Source organism: Melozone crissalis, unplaced genomic scaffold, assembly GCF_028551555.1.
Source record: "Melozone crissalis strain CALT ecotype California unplaced genomic scaffold, PUWL_Pcris_2 ptg000005l_1, whole genome shotgun sequence".
Classification (NCBI taxonomy): domain Eukaryota; kingdom Metazoa; phylum Chordata; class Aves; order Passeriformes; family Passerellidae; genus Melozone; species Melozone crissalis.
This window is the reverse complement of record NW_026535783.1, coordinates 48,221,267-48,245,179: the sequence shown is the minus strand read 5'-3', so window position 1 is coordinate 48,245,179 and position 23,913 is coordinate 48,221,267. Positions and strand designations below refer to the sequence as shown.

At 38.5% G+C, this 23,913-nt stretch overlaps 2 protein-coding genes across 2 annotated transcripts in view; one reads left to right on the top strand and one right to left on the bottom strand.

Moving 5' to 3' along the window:
• Positions 1–3,211: 3,211 nt before the first annotated feature.
• Positions 3,212–20,814, bottom strand: PTCD2 (pentatricopeptide repeat domain 2). The gene is made up of 10 exons (XM_054282031.1): positions 20,700–20,814; positions 17,789–17,881; positions 15,406–15,535; positions 14,501–14,618; positions 13,084–13,162; positions 11,630–11,721; positions 8,797–8,910; positions 7,317–7,391; positions 6,439–6,552; positions 3,212–5,068 (listed from the first exon to the last, which is right to left on the bottom strand). Exons 2-10 carry the CDS (start codon positions 17,826–17,828, stop codon positions 4,844–4,846), a joined length of 987 nt encoding a protein of 328 aa, XP_054138006.1. The 5' UTR covers positions 17,829–17,881; positions 20,700–20,814; the 3' UTR covers positions 3,212–4,843.
• Positions 20,494–23,913, top strand: part of MRPS27 (mitochondrial ribosomal protein S27) — a 42,731-nt gene continuing 39,311 nt past the window's right edge. The window contains exons 1-2 of the mRNA XM_054282018.1: positions 20,494–20,588; positions 22,433–22,510. Coding sequence (XP_054137993.1) covers positions 20,525–20,588; positions 22,433–22,510 — 142 coding nt within the window. The 5' untranslated portion in view covers positions 20,494–20,524. The remainder of the gene's footprint in view (positions 20,589–22,432; positions 22,511–23,913) is intronic.

The following is a 23,913-nucleotide window of genomic DNA, read 5'->3' as shown; positions in this document are numbered from 1 at the left end:
CTCCTCTCAAGTGTAGCCATGCCTAATGCACTCCAGGTTGCTCTCAGGTGCCCACATGGAAGACTGGCAAAGGGTAAAAATCCAAAGGATAAACAAGCCTGAGCAGCACCTCCACACGTTCCAGACTAGCTGCTGGATTACTGCCTCCATCTCCATCGGAAGGAGTCTCCTCTAATGAACAGAGGGCTTCTACCTTTCATGCAGACACAAGGTTCAGGCCCAGCTGACTTTGATCCCATACACCTGATCTCTGTGCATGGTTCCAAACCCAATTTCCCTCTTGCATCAGTGCTCCTGCATTTATTTTGAGTTCCTGCTTGGCACAAGAACTTCGAAGCTGACTTTATTTGATGGTACACAAGGGTTTACAGTTAGAGCATCTGTACTTGGAAAAATCCAGTATCTCTGCTTGGAGAGTTGGTAAGTCAGACTATCTCAGTTTTTACTGCACATGCTGCTGGAATTATTAGGAGATCCAGACAACTGCAGGTGGCGTTTGTGACTCAACAAAAGCCCCTGAAGGTCCACAGCCAGCCATCTTCAATAGCACAAGCTAAAATAGGTAAGAAAATAGCACTATACTTCACATCACAAAACATTGGACCAGTAGTACGAGTAGCAGTTTTAAGTCTCCCTAGTTCATCTTGCTGCTTAAATTTATCATTCACACGAAAATGAAATTACTTAAAAAGTAGTCTGCAAGTAGGCAACCAGACATTTGCTGAGTTCAACGTGCTGTAAATAAGCAGCAGGTTAAAAGAAACAGAAGATGAAGGTGTTGAATGACATCTTCTTTTAAAAACTTATTCTAAGGAGAATGTGACAGTAGAAGGGCAGGCAAGGAGCCACAACAGATGTAATTTAAAAACAAACAAACAAGCCTTTATTTCACAATCAAAAATTTTTAGAAGGATGGAAATCTGAAGCAACCTTGAAAAAAAGCCCAAAAGAAAAACAAAGTTGTGTATCTTTAGACCTCTGCATGGTAGGTCTGCCTGCTTTCTGTACTGCTGCAAACTTCAAACAAATCTTTGCTTCATGTTATTTAAACTTGTTTAGAAGGTTCATTAAATATGCGAATGCTCTTCTTGAGGCCTGAAAACATTCCTGAGCTCTCCTGCAATGACTAACCCTTTTTCACCTTCCTTTTTACTGTGTTGAACAAGAAAATTAACTTGAGAGAAGCTCAAAAGATGTGAACCTTTCTCACCAAGACTCAAGATGTTTGTGGAAAGAAATATGAAAAACAACAAACAGGGAGAAATGCAGAAGCATCTACAGCAGAGGAATGTCAGTCCTTTGAAGACTGCATGCAATCCAGATCCTATTTGAACGTAAAAATGAATGCTTTTAAAATTCAACTAAGAAAAGGGGACCAACATTAAAGGTATACCAATGCAAGAACTTAAAGTTGTCATTGGTGTACAAGAAACAACATTAACAGGTCTTTTATTAGGATTTCCACAGAATACTGTACACACTGTACTGTGATCATTGACAAAGATCACATTTCAATAAATGCTGTAAATTTCAAAGTAAGTGCTTGTAAATCTCTAGGTTTGCACTCATCGCCAACCATTACTAACAATTCGAGGCAGTTTTCTGTTGTCTGAGTTTTCCATTTTAAGATGGTACATGCTAAATATAGGGCAAACAATTTATTCTGCTTTGGCCTTACATAAGTGGCACTGCAGGCCATCCCTGGAAATAAGGTTGGCAGGAGAGTATGGTCAAGAAACGCCACCTGCTGTCTCCTGGATCACTATTCCAAAAGGCTGCTGCAGTGCAAGGAGATGCACAAAATCCACGTTTCATTTTACTGGAGGAAGAACATCTGAGTATGATAAAGAGCAATCCTTTTCCACACAAGAATACCCCAAAGAGCTCTCAGATCCTCACCATAGCTACTTACAACACATAAAATGCTAAGCAGCACTTCCTACAGAATCTCTTGCTGCGAAGCCTAGAGAAAAAAAATGCAGCAATTCACTTTGAAATGTAAATGCCTTGGGGTTTTTTTCAGATTGTTAAAAATAAATTAATTGTTAATAATAAATAGAGAAATGAATAAACAAATAAATGCATTTATTTAAAATAATAAAAAATAAAAAAATTAATTTATTTTAAGAATCTTGGTTTCTTTTATCATCATTGATAAAACTGAGTATCAATTCCAGTGACAATGGAATTCTTACTCATCCTATTTTCTGAGGCTTTCTCCATGAGAGCAGTCTAGCAACTTAGCCCTTGACATTCCAGCCATGCTAATCCAGCAAAACCCCTAAGTATTTGCTTATCTTTAGACACGCTTGGGTTCCTGATCCTGGGTGTTGGGACACCAGGATTCAACTGCACCTAAGTACACTAAACTAAGCATCAGACTGAAGACTCTTCAACACAAAAGTTAGTGTGAATCTTGATGCACCAAAAGATGAATCCATAAATAATCACCCAATTCCAAGATTACCCAAATTACAGACTCTGGTATTTGTATAACACAAATTAGATTTAGCTGGAAACCAGCTGCATAAATATTAGAACTACCTTATGTCTCCCAGCTTTTTTTTTTTTCCCTAAGGGAAAATGTTAACAGTCTTCTACAACACCTCTAAAGCAACAGTCAATATTCTAATGTTAATTGTCTGAATTTTGTGTGTGTTTCTTTGAACCTATCCTTTAACCTTAAGTCCCTGCTTTCCTTTTCTTCTGATAGGTGCATCTCCTTTCTTTTTCAAGACAAAGATGTTATTTCTCTAAAAAAAAAAATCAACTTACAAATAAACCCCAAGAAAACAAGAATCTCAAGAAAACAAGTAGTCAAGAGAAAAAAAAAGGAAAACATCAAATATTTTGACAATTTTAATAGAAGTTATGATTACTCCAGTTGCAGGTAGGATACAGCCTTAGTTAGGACACTAAACAATTGGAATGAACAAGTACACATGCACAGTCCTAGGACGTTACAACTTCTTGCAATTAATACAAGTTTTAAAGTGCCAAGTTAGGAAATTAAACAGAACTGACCTTATTTATTTGCTATGCAGAGCTAAATGGGTCACACTGTCTTTAAAAATGTGGCATTTATACACTTTCAACACAACAGCTGTCCCAGTTGTACCGGATGACACCAGACAGTTTTCTTGTCCATACAGAGTAAACTGAACAGTAATTAAATTTTTTACCATTAATCCTTGCTACACTGCAAGCAGTCTTTACAAATATCATATTAAATTTATTTGTGGAGAAAAGATTGAGAACTTCTCAAGGGTTACATCTGGTGAATGAATTTTCAATGAAAGGAAACTACATGTGGAATTACATACTACACAATATTACAGAAAAAGTAATAGCTGTGTTTTTAGATTAATGTATGCAGTACTTTATGCCACCAATCATAAAAAGGGTACACACAATTCACAGAAGTGTGATACACACTTCATATTATTCTTCACTTGCATGAAATTCCATCTACTTTGTAGCAGTTTTTGTACATTTTAAATATTAACAAGACACACTGTGACAAAAGAAATAAGTTTCAGAGCTAGAGCTTCAGAAGGCACCATCCCACAGCCTGAAGCCACATTTGTTTTGAAGCATGGATGGGTTCTTGTTTCTTCGGTGTCTCAATGGCTTCAGTGATACAGATGAAGATATTTATTCACAGAAAATATACTCTGAGCCATGACTTTTGCTTGAGTGAAGCAGAGACAAAATAAAAAACAGAAGGTAGAGGAGAGCTAATGCAGCCCAAGTTGGCAAGTATCAAGCTGAGTTCCTCCTAGTTGTCAGTTCACAAGGCTGCCAAGTTCTTTTATCAATGTGTTCATCACTTCACATGCAAAGGCACCCAAAGGCACATGAATGTTAGCCAAGGCATATCTGTTTCCAATTCCTTCTATTCTGGATGGTGGGTAAGTTCAGATTCTTGGATACACAGGATACACAAACAGCTTTTTAACGCTAGAGTCCAGCACATTTGATCTAGAGTCATTAAAGCTGGACAAAGAAAGGCTTCTTTGTACCTTTTTTCCAATCCAAAAATAGGGTAAACTATGCAGATGGTGTAATTATAGCTAAAAATGTGATCGTAACTGCTCTAAAAACTTTTTATGAATTAGTTGGAAATTTGCATCAAGATCGGCTTATCCTAGGAATCTTAATACCAGAAAAATTAGAAGAAAGCAATTTGTGCAGTCACTCACTCTTGAGAGTGACTTTTGATCAGGAAACTCCTTCAAGGGAGAAAACAACCCATTGGTTACCATGTGAATTCCCATGGCATTTCCATGATCCCAGTTGATAGGAAAAAAATGCTAATATATTTCTTTAGAATAAAAAGATATTAAAGTGAACAAAAGATGCATGCTTCCCCCTGATTCTCTTGAGATCTACGGACTTTGAGTTAACAGTTCAAGCACTTCCATGCTCTGGACTCTTGCCTGCCTCTATCCTTTTAGTCAGAACATTTACGTTGATGAAGACCAAATTTTCTTCTCATGAACCACAGAAGTCAAGTCAGATACTCATACCATTTTGCTTGCTTTGCTCATTTCCATCCATTCACTTCCAAAATATTTAGCATAGGAAAATCCTGATACAAAAGCCTAAGGAAAAAGTCAAATCTTTCTATCACTCCCATTTCTGAACAACACACAAATACCCACTGTTGCAGCTTGTTTTTAGGATCAAAACTGAAACATGGAAGCTACATGATCAGTATTTAAAATGAAATTTTATACAAACAACTTAAAACTCCCACTGTGTAGAAAGGGAAAAGACATTTTATTTGAACCTGGATTATAAGAGATACTATCAGCAGTTCAGTTTGGCATCAAATACTGAGCTATCCTAACAACAGATTTGACCAAAGTGGATTAGTACCCTGACAGCCCAATTGCTTCTGATTTAAAAGTTTTGCAGTGGTCTTCTTTGAACTAGGAATCTGGAAAAGCATGTCTTCCAGTGTGCACATGGTTATCTGTCCTGAAGCTTGTAGTTTCGTATAAATATCTCCTAATTTGACAGAAAGGTCAGGGCTCTCTTCCATCTTTTCCCTGACTGTAGCCAGCTAAGGAAGAGAAAATGACATATTGTTACAGTTCAGCAAGTGGAGCTCTCATTCTACCACCACACTGAAGAAAAGCAGTAACTCACAGTAAAAAAAAAGGCACACAGTGTAAGATAGGTGGCTAAGGCAACGACTCATAAGATGATGATTTTACGAAAAGTACATTATGCATCACCACAAAATGGTGGACAGGCACTGGTTATCTATTAAAGACAGTTTATTAGATTTAAAACTTCCTCAGAGTTGTACAATCATATTTTGAGTCCTAGTACAGACAAACACAATTATCTTCTATTTAAATCCAGGAAACATAATTGCTTCCTGGAATCTACTTTCCAGATCAGCACAATTTTAATTATTATGATGTATCTTCGTAAATGCACAGTACAGTACAAATCCATAAAATTCAGACTATAGAAGACTGAGAAATTCTGTTTGCCATACACAAGAGTATGAGCTCAAGTGTTAGGTAAATCCCTTAAAAAATATTATTATCAATAAACTCTTGTGGAAGGGGGCAGCTAGGATTAATGCTTAGGCTTTTTTTGGCAGCTAAAAATTTTGCAAAGTCAAAATACAACACTAACCATGCAATGTTTATTGCAACGACTTTACAAAACAAAATGCTGCTTAAAGAATTTCTTTTCAACAAAGCAGATAATCTATACGGGCTATGTTTTGAAAGGCTGGCCCTCCCCTTCTCCTAATATTTATTATTTTGCACTTAGTTATTACTTTTGTTTAATACACAGCAATGAAAGACTAAGTATTTAATTATTAACACAGTCTAAAAATGTCTTGCTCTATAGGCATATCCAAAATTAAATACTTAGAAAGCTTTGGGAAAAGCAGCAGAAATGCTGACAAACTGAGAAGGGCTTCATATGTGTTCTGGAGGAAGCCTTCTTACTGTTCAAGGCTGTAAAAACCAGTTTTCACAGTAACATACAGTTAAATAGCAAAGCTACTGTTTCCCTTATCACACTTCCCTTTATGGCATTATAGGTCTTTCATGTGTCACCAACATAACAATATCACTGTTACCAGAAATTTTATTCTCATTTCACATGAAATGAAAATAGCATAGGAGGCAAGGGATTAGATCATTTAACGCCACCAGGGAAAGTGTCACCTCCATTCAGATCAAACATGAGCTTCTAGAAGCAAGATCCAAAATAAAAAATGAAGCTAACAGCTAAGTGTTTTGATCAAGAGCAGAGGAAGCCAGCCAGCTGCTTTGGCCTCGGCATGCACCAGAACCCAAACAACTAGAGCAGGGTGAACTCAGGCACCTGAAGTTCTGTAGGTGAGCCACCACTGTCATGGCTCAGTTCAGTACCATGAACCTTCTTTCATCACTGTATACTTACCACCTGCTCTGAAAACTCAGTTCTTTTCACAAAGGGAGGTGTATCTACTTCCACTGCTGCCTCTAATGTATTTATTACTTCTTTTAACAAACCAGATCTGAGCTGGACAAGGACCTTAAAAATAAAATAAGAACAAACCACACAAACAGTACATATCATAAGAATGCAAATTTTTACAGAAGTATTTGAGGAAGACATGAAGCAAAGCTGGGTAAAATTCAGTTCCAGACAGTGCACTGAGAAAAATCCATCCGTTGCAAAGAAAGAGATGGAATGATCAATTTCTTCAAATGTTTGGGGTTTTTTACCAGGTGAGACCTGGAAAGGAAGGGTGAGGCTTGAGGCAGAGCTCCTCTGATGGAGGTGCACAACCTGCTCTTGAATAAAGTGGTTTTTACCATAGTTTAGAGGTCACTTACACATGCACATGCAGACTTTCTCTCAGATTGTAGACTGCACAACTAAAGAAAAAAAATTGTTGTATGTACATATGTGGATATGGTGTGCAGGGCTGAAGGAGACCTAAACTGGGCAGTGCATTTACTTAGAGCTGGGTTTTTAAAATCTTTTGGAACTAGAAAGCAAAAATCATAGCTAGAAGTTGTTCATGGGTCTATGCTCACACATATAGGATTGGTCTACTTTACATTCCCACCTATGGCAGGAAGTGATTTTAAAAAGTGGGTGGAGATTGTTAACAGCTCAGAATGTAAGTCATCCAACTGACAGAAATTTATTGGCTCAAAAACAAGCTCAGCAACATTACCAACATATGCCTGTGCTAGTAAGAGGCTGGTCTTCAATTACTTTGCACTGGGGAGTTTATTGGCCAGTGTAGCATACTCTGCAAAATTTTAATACAAGGCAAGCATACTTACTTTAAGATTATTGTATAGTTTGTTCTCTGTTCTCATTATCTGGGAACAGTAAAATTTGGCTTGTGCTACATCGTTCTGGGAAGGAATCATAAATAATATAAAAATAGTCACACATGAGTCAGAAACTTGCACAATGACAGAAAAACAACAGTCCTTAACAACTCTTCAATAAATCACATCCAGAACCCCTTTACCAAGACCCATAGACACCAAACAGCACCCAGTCTGCAAAAGGAATACCCCACACTGGAGTTCCCATGTCATCTGGCTCTTTAGTACTGTGTGTGTCTGTCACATGTAACCACCACTGAGCATGAGATCACCTAAAGGAAGGAAGGTTTACACACATGCTCAGTTCAACACACGTCAGAGTAATGAAGTGCAGCATATGTTACTCTGTGTATTCACCCTGTCCAGCCCTTCTAACCTTTTGGACATGCATATTTACAATACTGTATCTATGTCATCAACTGATTTGAATGGACATTAAATGTTACACTGACATTTACCAAACCAAGCAATGTTACTTGGGTTCAAGAAACATCTTTCTTATAGCAAAGAGTGCTGTCAAAATTCATTCAGCCTTAAGAACAATTAATGTAATGCGGAGCATTATTCCATTTGCAAAACAAGAATATTATCATTCCATTGTACCCATGAATAAATTTATTTCAATGATGCTATTTTTCAGTGTCTCCATTCACATAGACAGAGCAAAAAAGACCACAGAGTGCAGAGAAACTTTTAACAATTCTACTCCATTCATCCAAATTTGTAAGAAGACCAAATTTATAGCACTTCCAGTGTCTCTAACCTCTTTTTTAACATGAAACAGAGAAGGATCATGACATACCCAACCTGCATACACAAATTAATGGCAGAGGAAATCCAAACTGTTTTCCAAACTTTAGAATTTCCTAATAGTTATTCTTCTGCTTCACTTTTCACCCTGTGCTGTGTCAGAGCCTCTTCATACCAGTACTTAGGCATATCAGATAAAGCAAAACTTCACCAGGCAGAAACATATTGTGGAGAAATTCCCCCTCCCTGGCAGTAGTGAAATATATATCAAAGCCTTTGAGTCTGCCTCCCAAGACAATAATTTAAAAGAGATGACTGCACAAATACTTTAAATTATCATCTTAATTCTATTTAATGGAAATCACCACTAAGTAGCAGTATCTGCAGGACTAGATCCATGGTGACACCTAACCTGTTGGCTTAACTCTATAATTTTTTAATGTTCTAAATAGTATTATCACAAAATATGTGTGCATCACACTCAAGACATATGTTTGTATTTAGAAACTTCCATATTCAATTTGTACAATCCTACTAATTCAGGAGATTAAAGTTCCAATACTTGAAGCTATTACATAGTTATGCTTTCTCCATGTTAGCTTCCTTTCACAACCTGTCTACAACTACAGAGTATCTCTCTACAGAGCCCCAGGCACAACTGAAAACAAAGACACCATACCTGCTTGAGAGCAGCTGCCATTGCAAAGCAGTATGCTCGCAGTGGCAACGTGTCACCTTTTAGCTGCGCTTCTTCAAGCAGTCTCGCAGAGATTTTGGAAGACTCTGGACTGCCCTGCATAGAAATATCACAGGAAGTTGTGCTTGTTTTCATAGTTACCTGAAAGAACTATAAGCACCTGCCATCATATTCAGAAAGTATTCAGAAGTCAATATACTGTACAACCACAAAGGCACTATGTATCTGAACCCAACCAAGCAGATTCTGTGCAGCTCTTTTTGAGAAACACAGCATAAAAACATGATATTCAAAAGTGACAGAGGTCACAGGAGGGTAAAAGTAACTTCTGTTATTTTAACAACTACACCTTGCCCTAACTACTTGGGCTTCTGCAACAGATGAAACAGCCCCAGCAGCATCCTAAACAAATAGATAGTTTCATTTTCACCTTCAAATAACTTCTAAATCAGGAAGAAATATTAATTTTTGTTGTTACTTAATTATAAAAGCTACATTACATAGTTACTCAAAATCAACATTTTCTAAGCTTGAACTGTTAAGTACCATTCCACTAAAGAAATCTAATGAATTTGAACATTTAGCCATTTTGAGCCTCTCTTAAGGATTAATTCTTGAAAAATGCTTCCAAAGTATATATTCTAATATTACAGCTTAGACATCTGCCTTTTTCCAACACAGAAGGCTTCCATTATGGTTGGGAATTTTCAACAGTCGATACTAAATGGCAATGAGTTAAGCTGGGTGCTACCTCTCAAACTGTCGACTCTCCAAAACAATAGAGAGTGGAAATCACAAGTGGAACTGACTGGACCCCAAATAAAATACTATCTGTCAAACCTAAAAGCTGGCAGCAGGAACATTTGGTAACAATTGGTACCACCAATATGGATAAGAGTCCTCAGATTTGGTGTTGATTTCTGTTGCTAGTATTCATAGTGTCTTCCTGCAAAATATGGTTCAAAATATGTTCCTTGAAAATTCAGAAACATTTTGATCACCAGAAGATTGATTGTTATTACATAAATACTTTGTTATCATCAAAAGGCCTATAGTTCTTTCCTGCTATTACCTCACAGTACGGCAGTGCCTTACAGAGACTTAAACCATCCCAGAAGTGTTTCAGAGCTGACCTCAAAAATACCTTTGTGCAAAGATTAAACATTAATTCCTCTGTTTATCCACTGGAAATAATCTGAGTTTAAGCCTTGGACATTCTTCTGTACTGGTCTCTGGCAAGGTTATTCAAAAGAAACCAAGAATGGTAAAAATCCAGCAACGCTTTTAATGATACCAATACTGTTATTTATATTATTTGAGTACGACATCTTGAAGACACTTAATTTCAAGATTTTTTCTGACATGCTTTATCTTGTGTCATGAGAAAAAGCAAGTTTGAGCTTCACCTTTTTCCTCCTCCTGCTAAGAGATGAGTCAATAGATTAAGCTTTTAAAAGAGCTCCACCTAATCCTATTTAGTGCATAAAGGGTTACTACAGCTTACTTCCCTATTGATAGTATTTTATCTTAGTGAAAAAGCCCCACAAATTTATTGTGACTATTCAACCCAACCAGGTGACAGAGTAGAATCATCTCCCCCTCTCTTTTCATCAATAGTAATAATGGGCCAGATTCTCTGTTAAAAATACATGTAGGGCCAGAAGTAGAAGAAAAAGAAGCCTTGGGAACCTATTCCTGTAGGACATACCTTGGATCCAGCATTCTAACTGCAGGCCATGTTAAAAAACTTGCAAACATTTTAGGAAAGAAGCTACAACAGACCTAAAGGCAGCTTAAATTTATTGGAACTGAGAATTTCAGAAAAACCACATAAACTGCTGCTGAGGTACCTTTTTAGGCTATGTCCTTGTTATCACATTTGCACTCAGTTTCCTTTTATGGTTAACTGAGAAACCTGAGGAAGTTTAGTCTACTGGTGTAATTTTTTCCCCAGCTAGTGTCTTTATAAAAGATGAGGAAATGGAAGAAGAGTTTCCAAACAAGTTTGGGAAAGATTCATATTAAAATTTCAATACCCTTTTCCTGACCCAGAGAGGGGTCTGGAAAAGAGTATTGCAGAACTGACTCAAACCTGGAGAGGAAGATCAAAATAAAAAAGTTCTGGGATCTCCCTTTGCTATGAAAGGGAAACAGTTCTAAGAAAACACTCATATAACTGATGTATTCTAGCTTCTTACCAAGCTCATGCTCTTTTTCTTTGAGCTAAACATACAGGTAAGCTCAAGGGGCTGTCTGTTTACCTAAAGGCATTCATTTATGCTTATTTTCTCCATTCAGATGTCCCTTTTCATCAGGCGTGTAGGGAACAGATTACAATTCTGCCAAATTTGTGTACAATTACAAAATGAAATTACAAGACTGCTTGTAGGGGGAGGGGAGAAATGGATGGGGGATGTCTGGCAAATAGAACATGTCATGTATATGCCTTAAGGAAACGAGACTATAAAACCAATACTGAGGCTGAAGCACAGCGTACTGAAGAGAGGCAAACATCACAGAGAAAGAATACTCTAAGGTAATCAAAGGCTGCACTAGATTTGTTTCTTAATGCTCATGTCCATGCAACTTTTTAGAGATTTGCTTTGTCACATTAGTTTGTATGGGAAACAATGTATGTGCACCATATCACGTACAATGAAGCACCTTAGGACTCACATATATAAGTTTAAAATACTTGCACTAGATACAAAATCATGACAGGGAAATTATGGAAACCCAAAAACATCCAAAATTTAAAATCTAAAGGGAGAGACAGAGAAGGCATTTCAAACACTTCTTCATTCATAATACTTACCAGTTTATAGCATATTGCAACTGCAAGTAGATAGGTTTCTTTGTTGAAAGGTATACTTTGTTTTTTCATTTCGACTAGAACTTCCAAAGCACCTATCAAAAATATATTAGTGTTACTCACTTCATATATTTAAGGCTGTACCTCTCATAACTGAAAAGAAGAAACAAGTCAATAAGGTATGAGTTCAATAAGTTTATTTGAAAATATGAATGCAAACTGAAATTTGTTATTTAAAGAATTCAAAAAGTTTAATGTCATTTGGACCTCTTCCAATTTAGCAAGGAGGTTTTCAGTTTACACTAGCACATGGCCTTATTCCTCCATTATTTTTACATGAAAATCTAAAACTAAATTCTATACACCTGAAAAAGCCACTCTCATTGTTCCTAACTGCCCAGAAAGCTTCCACCACTGTAGACAAACTACATAGCATCTCCTCATTAAGTCACATGGTCCATTTCACAATGCTGAATCACAGAATCACAAGGTTGGAAGAGACTTTCAAGTTCATTGAGTCCAACCCAGCCCTAAGACCTCAACTAGACCATGGCACCAAGTGCCACATCCAATCCTTTTTTAAACCCACCCAGGTACGGTGACTCCACCACCTCCCTTGGCAAACCATTCCAATACTTTACCACCCATTCTGTAAAAACTTTTTTCCTGATATCCAATCTCTATTTCCCTTGGTGGAGCTTAAGACTGTATCCTCTGGTTCTGTGTTTAGGCGCTGACCTAGGTTTCTTTTGCAGTGGCCAAGTTGCAACTTTTAGGACAACTGCTGGACTCAAATTTGCCAAATGTTAAGAGACCAGCTGTTATGTGTTCAACAAATATCAAATAAAGGGATTTGCTTGAAAAGCTTTAAGGTTTTCTCAAGGGAAGTCTTTTAAGTTAGGTCAGATGATTTCTCCTTGTCTTCATACAGGGCCAAACTGATTTGAAGCATTGGACTTCTACACTGCAGTAGCCACTCTGAGGGAGGACACAAGTAAAAAGGTACTCTTCCTTGCTCTGACACAAATGCAGAATGGAGAAAAAAAATCGGTGAGGAAATTAACGTTCCAAAGGCACAGGTTTTCAGGCACAGACACCAGGTTTTCAACAGAGAAGAAAAAATGCTATGGGAAATAACAAAGTAAAGAAAAGTAACAGTTCAGTGAAGAGGGTTTGGGGGAAAAAGCTCTCTTGGATAACAGCAGTTCTGTAGCACTTAAATGGCAAAAATTCTGTGGGGAATATGAAACAAATAGACTCTTCCATTTTTATTACACACTACAATGCAACACATTCACATCAGTTATTTGCATGATGTTTGGCCATTTACAACCATAACAAATCAGCCTAAATATATATATATATATATATATATATATATACATACACACATGCACCACTTACAGTGAGAAGCATCCTCCCCAAAATTAATTTCCCTTAGCAAATACAGTACTTACTTTCAAAATGGCCCTTTTTAAACAACATAGTCATCAAAATATGGAATGATGTACTGTCTGAGAAAAAACCATGCAAATTCTGGAGAGGAAATAGAGCAAGCATAAAAAAATCAGGACAGTGAAGAGTCTTACTGTGCACAGCATTTAACAGGTCTTCCTACTGGAATAAGTCTGATTTTACAAGTTCAGCATTTAACTCTCTGGGTTCCTTGCCTGTCTGTCTCTCTGTCAAATGATGTCTAAAATACCAGTGACTCATTATGGTCAAAAGCTCACTAAAATTAAACAGAAAATTCCCAGAGAGTCCCACTATCCTATTTTTTTAAATGACCTCTAAGTCAATGGAAGCAGAAATCACTGATAGTTTGCAGCTGATGAACAGTGTCTTTTGGAGTGAAGTACCACCACCATGAAATGGAATGAATTTTTGCTAATCACAATATCAAATGATCAGTATAAGAGCAATAGTGATGATGGTAACAGTATCAGAAGAGAAAGGAAATAAATTTTATTCCCAACACTGTGTGTTGGGAATAGACAAAATATATCAGAGGTATTGAGTTTCTGTAGCAGAATCTGGGGAAGTGGTACTCAAACTGTATCTACCACTTACTATGTACTATAAGTACAGCAGTTCCTGTCTTAATGATCTAGATCTCAATTAAAAAAACTCAAACCATAATAGAAACTACATATATGCTTTCTTATACATGCCTAACTTAAGAATAGTAGCAATGCTTCTCCCACTTCTGGCTAGACATATCTCATGCCTTAATGAATTAATATCAGTGAGATTTTCATTGGCTGCCAGAGATTTTTGAAGTCACAACATTATTGCACGCACTGGGCCTGATTATTATCTTGCATAATAGCGCACACAGAATTTTAGAAATGCTCAGAAACAAGTCCTTCAGTTCCTTCAGCACTAAAATGGCCAAATTTCTAAGCTGATGAGTATCATACCACCCCTATAGTGTTCAGAGAGAGACTGAAGTACAGAGCAACAGGATGAACCTGTTAGTGCAAGTAATCCAAGGAATTTCAGAGGACTACCATAGAAAAACTTAAAAGTGCTCATTTCCAAGAATGATTTAACGCAACACATGATACAGGAAAACATGCATCAGCTGTATTCATTTAAGTAATTATTCTTTTATCAATACTTTAAATTTAAATTTTATTCAAATGATGCAGTTATACAGAAATAAAGTTACCAATCAAACAAACATTTAATTACTATGCTAACATAAAAAAACATGTAACCTGCACACCTAAATTAATGTCATAGATATCTCTGTTACTGCAACACATCTTCAAGTCTATCAGCTCATGCAAGACTCATGTGTACCATACCATTACTCATATATGACAAATAATAAGATCAACAATATTTTTACTATATATACAGGGGAATTACCTGATCTTTGATAAGCTCTACTGCAGGTCTTTCAAGGTCTAGCTCATAACACAGTCTCATAAAGAGTGGCCCAAATTTAAAATTATGTAAGGCTGTGATTCTATTCTGTTCATGGTACCTATGGGAAAGATTAAAAAATTAATCACACAGGGCATGGAATTTGCCAAGGGAGAACAGCTTTAAATATACAGCAAGATCTGTAGGTGCAATGACTGAGGCACACTTTTCTAGCTGCAGCAGCCAAAGATACATAGATAACAGGAAATAAATTTCAAGGAAAATTATTGTTTTGATCAAACAAATAAATTAACGGGAAATAAATAATCTCTTTTATACCAATAAAGTAACCTCCATTGAATAAATAATAGAATGGGTCTCTGCCTTGAAAATTCCAAGCTACTTCACCTTCTATTCATGGAACAACTGCAAAGGAAGTGGCAGCAGTTTATTTTAGCAGCAGTAAGTGCTAAACTTTAAAGATAAAGCATTTCACTTTTTTCTTTAAGTCCCTATATCATACTTACTAGGAAAATTTCCATTCACAAAACCTTTTGCTGCTGACTACTGGTTGCAGGGCAGTTTATAACCACGCATGTCTTGGCTGGAATGCCCCAGAACACCTCTGCCTTGCAGCTGTGGGATAATTTTTCTCTCTGGTTCACCATACATCATTTTTCTCTCTGGACACCACTTTGCTCCCATAGATTAACTCTCCTTTGACTTGAGAGTCTCTAAAGGGTTGGAAGATCCAAAGTATTTAAATAAAAATACAGCCTTAAATAAAGGGATTAACTATGCATTTTGCAATTAGGGCAAGACCTCAACTGCAGACATAGCCTAAGATGATCTAATAAAAGCAAAAAGATAAAAACAGAAAAGAGAGTTTCATGGATTGTTAAAAATACCTGTAAATAATTTTTCTGGCTAGTTCCACATCAGATGAATTCTGACATAAATGCAGCAAATTTTTTAATTCATTTCTGAGGATGATTCCATTTTTCTTTAGTTTTTCTTTAATATTTTTAAAATATTGATCTGAAAAGAAAACACATACAGCAGCAGTCTATAGACAATTCTATTACCTGCGTTACATACTTAGTACCTGAAATATGGAGACTCAGTGAAGCAGAACTCTTGTTTTTTTCACCAAGAAAACTCCATAAAACTTCTAACAGACAAGCATGCCAATATGTCCCCATGAAGTCATGTCAGACTTAAAAAACCAAGGAGATGCTTACTGTGAACTTAATTTCACTATATATGTTACGGAGCATATCAGGTAATGCAAAAGTTTTAACAAGGAACAAAGTTTTGTAACATTTTATGTTCTTTTTCTAAAAGGCAAGCAAGCAAACAAAACCATTTCCACTCAGCATTTAAATGACCATAAGAACTTCTACACAATACTGTTCAGACAGAAGACTTAAATTCCTTCATAGCTGATGAACACACAAAGACTTTCATACATAATCTACCTATTTCTTTAAATAGCCATAAACTTGGAGTTGCTACCTTTCTCCTCCAAAACAGAGGGTTTTCTATCCAGCACATTTTCCTATGACAAAGCAAGCAGAAAAACCAGTCCTTCAGCTGGTAATTTCAGGCCTCTGACTCAGATGTACACAAGATTAAAAGCACATGTACATTAAAAGCTCCATTCCTCTCATGGTACTGCCACTGCCATCTTGGGCTGTGAAATGAACTTTTTTACAGCAGTTGCTGGGTCACTGCTATTCCCAAGCTAGTAACCTGCACAAGAGGTGCAAAGTGGGCACCAGAGAACAATGACTACAGTGACCTAATACACATCTGTGGCAACATGCAAATACAAGTCCTTACTCAAGACTGAGGTGCAGAATTGAAGACTGTGAAGCCAGACAAATGTATATGTACAAGTATGCACATATAATGGCTGTGATGTGTTCAAAGGTGTGCAGGAATTTCAAAAATATTTGTCATCTGAACTCTATTTACATTATTCTAGCTAACTGTATAACTACTGTAGCTACTAGTATAACTATTGTAACTACTGTAAGATAATTGTAGTTAATTTAATACTTGCCTCACAACAACAACAAATAATAGCTATTATATATTCTGTATAAAGTTTTCCCTAAATTTCTAAATAAAGTTTATTACTAGCCATAGTTCTTTTCATCTTTCAAGTATAACATTAAACACTCATACAGAAACCACACACACATACAGACAAATAGGCACTTGGAACAATGTTTTCATTAGTTTTCAAAGGATTCAGTTTGCACAAAACCAGAAGGTCAATTGTGATCTATAAAGCAAAATATTTGGCTTCTATTAATCTGCTTTAGGAGAAATGATTGACCCCAAGCAGAAATTTCAATGTTTCTCAAGTACAGGATGAATAAATTACGACATGAGTAAATCATTATCCCAGCAAAATATAACGATATTTTGACTCACACCTGCATAATTTTAATTCTACTTAATATAGAAAAAATATCAGGATGATTCTACTTCCCTCTCTGTCCCAGAAGAGTGGGTTATATAAAACTAGATCTAATTATTTGTGTCTTCTTGCCTTAGAATTAACTACAACCTTCGGAACAGTTTTCAATTTGTATCACTAGCACATCCACGCATGATAAATCAGGAGTTTTACAATGCTTTTCTTAAATAACAAGGGCAGCTTCATGTTTATACTTATGTTTCTAAAATAAAGGAATTTGTATATATTTTAAATAGCATGACAAGATCAGAAAAAATCCACTGATCCTGCCCCTACATTAATTTGGAAAACCTGAATTTGTTTTTCATATTCTGAGTAGCATATATCATTTGGAATCAGATTACAACTGAAAATTCACATTAGGCAAAAAAAAAAATTAAAAGATGCTGACAAAATTTAGGGAGTAAATTAAAAAAAATTTACTGTGAAAGCCCTTGTCTGGATAGTAAGGTAACTATTTAGCTTTGTGTTAACTTTCTGTGCTGATATTATACTTGAAGCAAGGTTTGTAGACTGAAATAGTTTTTTCTATTAGACTATCTTACAATGTGTGAAACGTGAGGGCACAAACATTTCAGGTCTTGCGTAAACACCTTACAAACATGAAAGCTTCTCAACACAGCATAACTAATACTATATTTCATTCTACAAAGCCTCAGATCTTCCAGCAATGTTAAGTACAAAATATTTGCAGGAGGAAGACATAATTTGTTTCTTTAAATGAGGTGAATTGATGATATTATTATGACTTTGACTGCCTGTTTCCTAAGACTCATGCTAAAGTGGTGAAATAAATAGTATACCTTTATTGCCATGAAGCTCATTTCTAATCACCACCTTCATCTGCTGAAATTCTTGTAACTTTATATCTTCTTCTGTTAGCAGATACCGCTTCCCTGCCATAAGAAAAAAAGAGGAAGGTCAGGTTTTATGTTACACTGTATGATTTAATAGTACAGAACCTAGCACGTATGAAATACGGACAACTGTGTGATGCCCGACCATTGGGATAGGACACTAAAAAACAGACTGCAAAAACTGCAGTTACTCACATCACTGACAAAACAACCCAAATAATATGTCACAGCTTTCCAGAGCTTATGCATACAAGGATGAAGAAGTATCTAGTTATTGGATGTGCAAAAGAAAATGTAGGGGCTACATTCCTCTCCATTAAGCCAAGGTACAAGAAGATTCTGCACAAAATTCCTGCTCCCTCCTTTACACTTTTATAATGACTTGTCCTGTTTTCCTTTGTTTTTCCACAGTTTATTAGTGTCACAACTTGCTTACCCCACAAGTGCTGTCCTTGCTACTATAAAATGAAACATTCTGGCAGCTCCCAATGCAGTAGGAAGTCACAAAAAGCTTATTTTTTTAATTTATAAAAACAAGTGTATTATTTGGATTGTAGTAACACCCTGGAGACCTAGTAATGTTCTGCTGCTGTACAGATGTCAGAGGTAAGACAGTCACTGAGTCTAGAACGTCAAAATTAACTTTGGGTGCTGACTTTAACTGTACTGTGTTGCAAGCTGCTTTAAAACAAGCATCATGCAAAAGCTATTTGACAAGTTTTTGCTGTCACAAAAACAGGTGTCCAGAGGATTTTTATTTGAAACCACTGATTTAGTAACAGAGAGTCACAATAACAGATTACACTGTTACAATCTAATATTTTAAGGTTTTAGCTTATAAGGAATTATTCTAACCATGAAAGCACAAGAGCAAGTATTGAACTGAGTTAGGTTGCGTATTTTCATTCTGCATATCCCTAGGAAAACGTAACTGGCCATGTAAATAAAACCACTTGTTTTCTAAGCAAGTGAAGCATGATAATGACACGCTTCATAAAACCTGAAGAAAAAAATCCATTAAATGGCACATTTATCCATTAAATTTAATTGAAACAGTTCCAATGGGTAAACAAATACATTTTACTCAGCATGAAATTGACCTGTATTACACTGCCATTTCCTTCCCACAGACCTCTGCTGGTCTAGCACTGAAAGACCATTCTTGTCATGGGCCTCTCCAAAGCTGGTGAAGAAATCATGCTGGTGCCTGGGGTGGAACTAGTGCATCACATATCATGGACAATCAGTTGTCAGTGTCAATAGAGAGATTAGGGCAGCAGAATTTTATTTTTCTTGAATTCAGTTAGCTGAATTGTACTGCTTCCTTAGACACATACTTAGTGTGTTACAGAAATGTTTCAAAACCAAAGGGACTGCCAAGGAAAAAAGAGGGAGACGGATATGAGAGCTGGCATGTGCAGGTGGTGCAGACTATCCCAGAGAACCAACCAAACTGCTTAGCGTCAGGCACACTGCAATCCTCTACATGGCCAGTCCCTGAAGGGGATGGGCAGAACTCCATTCAAGATAGAGGGGTCTCCATGTCTCTGAGGGGTATAGCAGAGGTGTAACCTGAGTGAAACTTTCAGCTCTGCTGGCACAGCACGGCAGGAGCCCTGCCAGGGCCTGGGGAGCATGGTGCCATACACCTGTTTTCCATGCAGCCCTTTTTCCTTATCTCTGAATCCCAGGGTATGCATAAGGCTGTCATCCTCCCAGAAAAGATACGCATTTATGAATCTGCATGTTTATTTGTTTGTTGGGGTTTTTTTGGGTTTTTTTGTTTGTTTGTTTTTTGGTGGGTTTTTTTGTTTTGTTTTTCAATGTCATATCCTGACAGTAACAAGCAGGGGATATGCTGACTAACACTAACCTCTGGGGTGACCTTACTGCACCCTTACAGTGGGGCCTGCAAGAGAGCAGGAGCAGAATGTAGGCAGGGGCATGTACTGCTAAGACACGTGGGAATAGCCTTCTACTAGAGTCAAAGGCTTTGATTAGAGAATAGGTTTAGGAAAGAGATGAAGAAGAAATTCTTTACTGGTAGGGTGGTAAGACAGTGGAAAAACTGCTCAGAGAAGCTGTGGATCTAGCATTCCTGGACAGGCTAAGGGCCAGGCTGCGACTCAGAGCAACGTGGTCTAGTGGGAGGTGTCTCAACGGCACGGTGTTCGCAGTCGATGATATTTAAGGTCCCTTCCAAGCTAGGCCCTTATGTGACTGCTGCACCGATTCTGTGACGCCGTCTCTCCCCGGGCTGCACCTCTGCCGCGCCAGCTCGGCCTGTCCACCGCAGCACAATCCGCGGCGCTCCCCGCCACAACACCCGGCGCCGAGCGGGGCACCCGGTCAGGAACTACAGCTCCCGTCAGGCACACAGCCGGCAGCGGCGGGCGGGCCTGCCGGGAGCTGCAGTACTCCGGGAGCTCCGCAGACAGCGGGCAGCCCCGCGCCCCGGCCGGGCATCCCGGCACCCACCCCCGCCGTACAAGCCGCGGTACCTGCGGGCGCCCAGCCCCAGCCGCCTGAGGCAGGCGGGCGGACCGCCGAGCGCCGCGCCGCCTCCCGCGCCGCCCGCCCGGAGCCGCCCGCCAGCACCGCCGCCATCTCCCGGCCGAGCCCGCGGGGCGGGGCGCTCGCAACCCCTCCGCTCCGCCGCCCGCCTCCTCCGGCCTCGGCGCCATGGCCGCTTCCGTGCTCCGGCGCGCCGTGCTCTGCAGCGGGAGCGCCCTCGGCGCGGCCCCAGGTCGGTGCGCTGCTGGCGGGGCGGGGGGCGCGGCGCTGGCCGCCGTGGTTGCCGCCGGCTGCGGTGGGGAGCATGAGCAGGGACGGGGTGCTGCGTAGGGACTTCACTCACCTTTGCCTCTTCATCTGTGTGCACGTGTGGATTTGGAGATAGCTCAGAAGACGTTTAATGGCTAGTATGTAGTGCAGGAGACTGTTCGCAATTTGCTTTTTAACTGGTAATTCCCCGAGCCGATTTCATAGTTCGACATGGTAGTACCTGCCTTTTTGGACTAGGGCAAGCCACGCGGAATTGTACGGGAGGCCGCCAAACCCGCGGCAGTGCGTGTTCAGGAAAACTGGTACCGGTGGTGACGGAGGCGCCACCAAGGCTGGTGTTTTGGAAAAGCCAAAGAGCTGACCTTGGGGAAGGACTGAGCCCAGTAAGGCTGGGCACAGTGTGCCGGCGGTGGGTGCCTGCTGCGCTTTCCGCCCTCGCCGAGCACGCGTGTCTCCGTGCCGCGTCCCGGTAGCTGCAGCCGCGCCGCCCAGCCGGGCCCCCTGGCTCCGGGCCTGGCACACGCGGGGCCTGTGCTGCGGAAAAGGCCTGGAATGCCTCGAGCTTGCTCGTGGCATCCCTAGCTGTGAATGAATGAATGAATGAATGAATGAATGACTTTTTGTTTATGCTGAAAGAAAAAAACGGCAATAAAAGACCCCAAGCCTGCCACACCAAAACTCCTGAATCTTTTGTGTGCCTCTTCTGTCAACATAAGGAAGGAGACTGCTAAAGGAAGCTCCACCAACCAACCAGAAATGCCTTTTAAAATGATTATTTTCTAACTGTTTGGTCAAGTGTTGTACATAATTTTGTAGTCTGACTGTGGAATTCTGTGTTCTGAATCTTTTTGATGATAGTTTCATGAGGTGTTCAGTACAGGATGCGTGGGTATAGTTGTGTGTCAGAAAGGTGATAAGAAGGAAAAATTGTTTAACAACCAAAATGAAACTTTTTAGTGCTAGGAGTAAGATGTTTACATAAAGGCTTTGAAGTAGTTGCTAAGACTTCTGTGTAGCATTGTAGTATCTATTTTTAAAATATTCTTATTTCATAATGTTAATTCCTGCAACCTTCTGCATGTATTTCTGTATCTTCCTTCAATGAGTTTTATCCAGGTGTTCCTCATGCATTTGCAAGACCTTATCATCTCTCTGACTGGTACACAAATTCTTCCAGCTGAAGCATTTTCTATTTTGTTTCAAAAGCTAGCACAGCATCTTGAGCAGTTTTTGTGGTACAAAGTGTTTGGAAAGAGGTTTCACTAACATTTTAGTGAGTCTGCAGTTCATAGGAGGTGGAAGATTGGCAATTATAAAAATGAAAGTATTTTCAGTGAGACATGCCTTTGTAGCTGGAAATAGCCTTCAGCAACAGCAGAAAAGCATGTTTGTGTGGTTTTTTTTTTTTTTTTTGCTTATGCTTTTAACCTACATTTAGCTAATTGCTAGCATTTGATATAAAGAGTCTGTGGGCACAAAGAAGTTGCTTGTATTATTGAGGGTTTTTTCTACCTTTACAAATTTGTTATTTTCTTGAGTACGGAGTTTAGGTTTGGAAATACATGTTTCATGCTTAAAAAAAAGACTCTTGGGGAAAGCTTTTCAGTTTTAAATATTACAATGTAATAGTTGATTCACATATAAAGAATCTGAATTGTTAGATAGTAGTAGTTAGTAGTTACTGACATAAAGACAGTTAATGCATTCCACTTAGCAAATACGACAAAAGAAGGTGGTATCTAATAAAATGTTTGTGTAGAGCTGTGTAAGCAACCCGGCTTACATAGTGTTTTCTCTCTTCATTAGGTCGAAGATCTCTTCTTTCTTCAGCCTATGTGGATAGCTCAAAATGGGAAAAGAGGAAAAAAGAGGAGCATAGCCTGGGTAAGAAAAGTTGGTTTCTTGTCTCCACTTTGTCAAATTAATTGCAGCCTGAGCTCATTTTTGGTTACCTTGCCATCTGTAAGACCTTCAAAATAAAAAAGGGTATGAGGCAATATGCTTCTGAGCTTCTTCATCAAAAAGCACTCAACATCTTAAAAATTTGTCATATGTATTCAAAGCTGTAGTACGGAAACAAGTTAGAATTTGCCTGTTTACTTAATGTTCAGTTTCTACTAGCTATTTTTTTTCTTTCACAAAATCCAAAGTGTGTGACTGTCTCTGACTGATGTCTTCATTGACATTGTTTTAACAGTACTGCAGTGTGAAAAAAAAGCTATTCTAGAAGTATTACTGGACAATCATATTTAAAGACTTTTTTAAAGGGGAAATTTTCTTCAGGGTTTTGCAGTTTCTTCTTGAATTATAAATTATTTTCTTTTAGGAAGAGGGGGGAATGAAGCTAAACTTCTTATTTTCAAGAAGTTATATGTTAAACTGTATCTACACATGGTACTGAGATCTGCTGTGCAAATTTCATGGCTAAATTATTTGTCTAGATTATACTTGAAATGACATTCCACTGTCTTTTTGGTGACTACATTAAAGACAAAGCATCTTGTAAAGCATTTTTCCATGCTAAAGATGGATTTTTTTTTTTATTTTGTTGTGTACCTACCATACATTTGGAGACTCCATAATTATAGTCTGTTTTCATTACTGGGCCCCTGAACTGTGGTTGTTATTTGCAACACAGTTTATGATGCTGTAAGTAGAATCATCAGCTGAAATTCAGGGGCTTTTGTCAGGCAGGGGGACAGACAAAATAATCAGTCTGGTTTTTATGCACTAATTTGTTTCCTTTATTTGCCTATGAGCATTTAGGTGGGAATTAGGCTCTACATGGATGAGAAACAGCCAGCGGGTCCTTATGTATGTAGCTTGGATCCTGCAGAGACTATTAATACCTTGTAGCACTTTGCTGTCAATAGGACTGCTCATATCATGTATTTTGGGCTGGAGCCACAGATTTGTGCCCTGCGATGCATTTGAACTAGTCACACCTCCAGGTGAAAATGAGTTCTTATTTTGGCAAGTGTCATAGCCAATAGAAATCCACTATAGAAAAAAACCGTTGTGCTGGTGCTGGTACAGTCTCCATGTTTGGCTTTCTCCAGGCCTGGCAAGACCTTCTGTGTCTGTTTGGCAGGCACAGTTCTTGCTGCTCCTCTGCTGATGGTCTTGAGCCAGAGCAGATGTCTATTCCATGATTTTCAAAGAACTGCTTAGCATTTTCATTTTGTGTTTGCAGAAAAGAGAAAACAAGTTAGCATGGTGTCAGCTGTATTAGCATTTTCAGAGAGGAGACAGCCCTGCAGACGTCTGCTCTGTAGCTGTCAATTGTC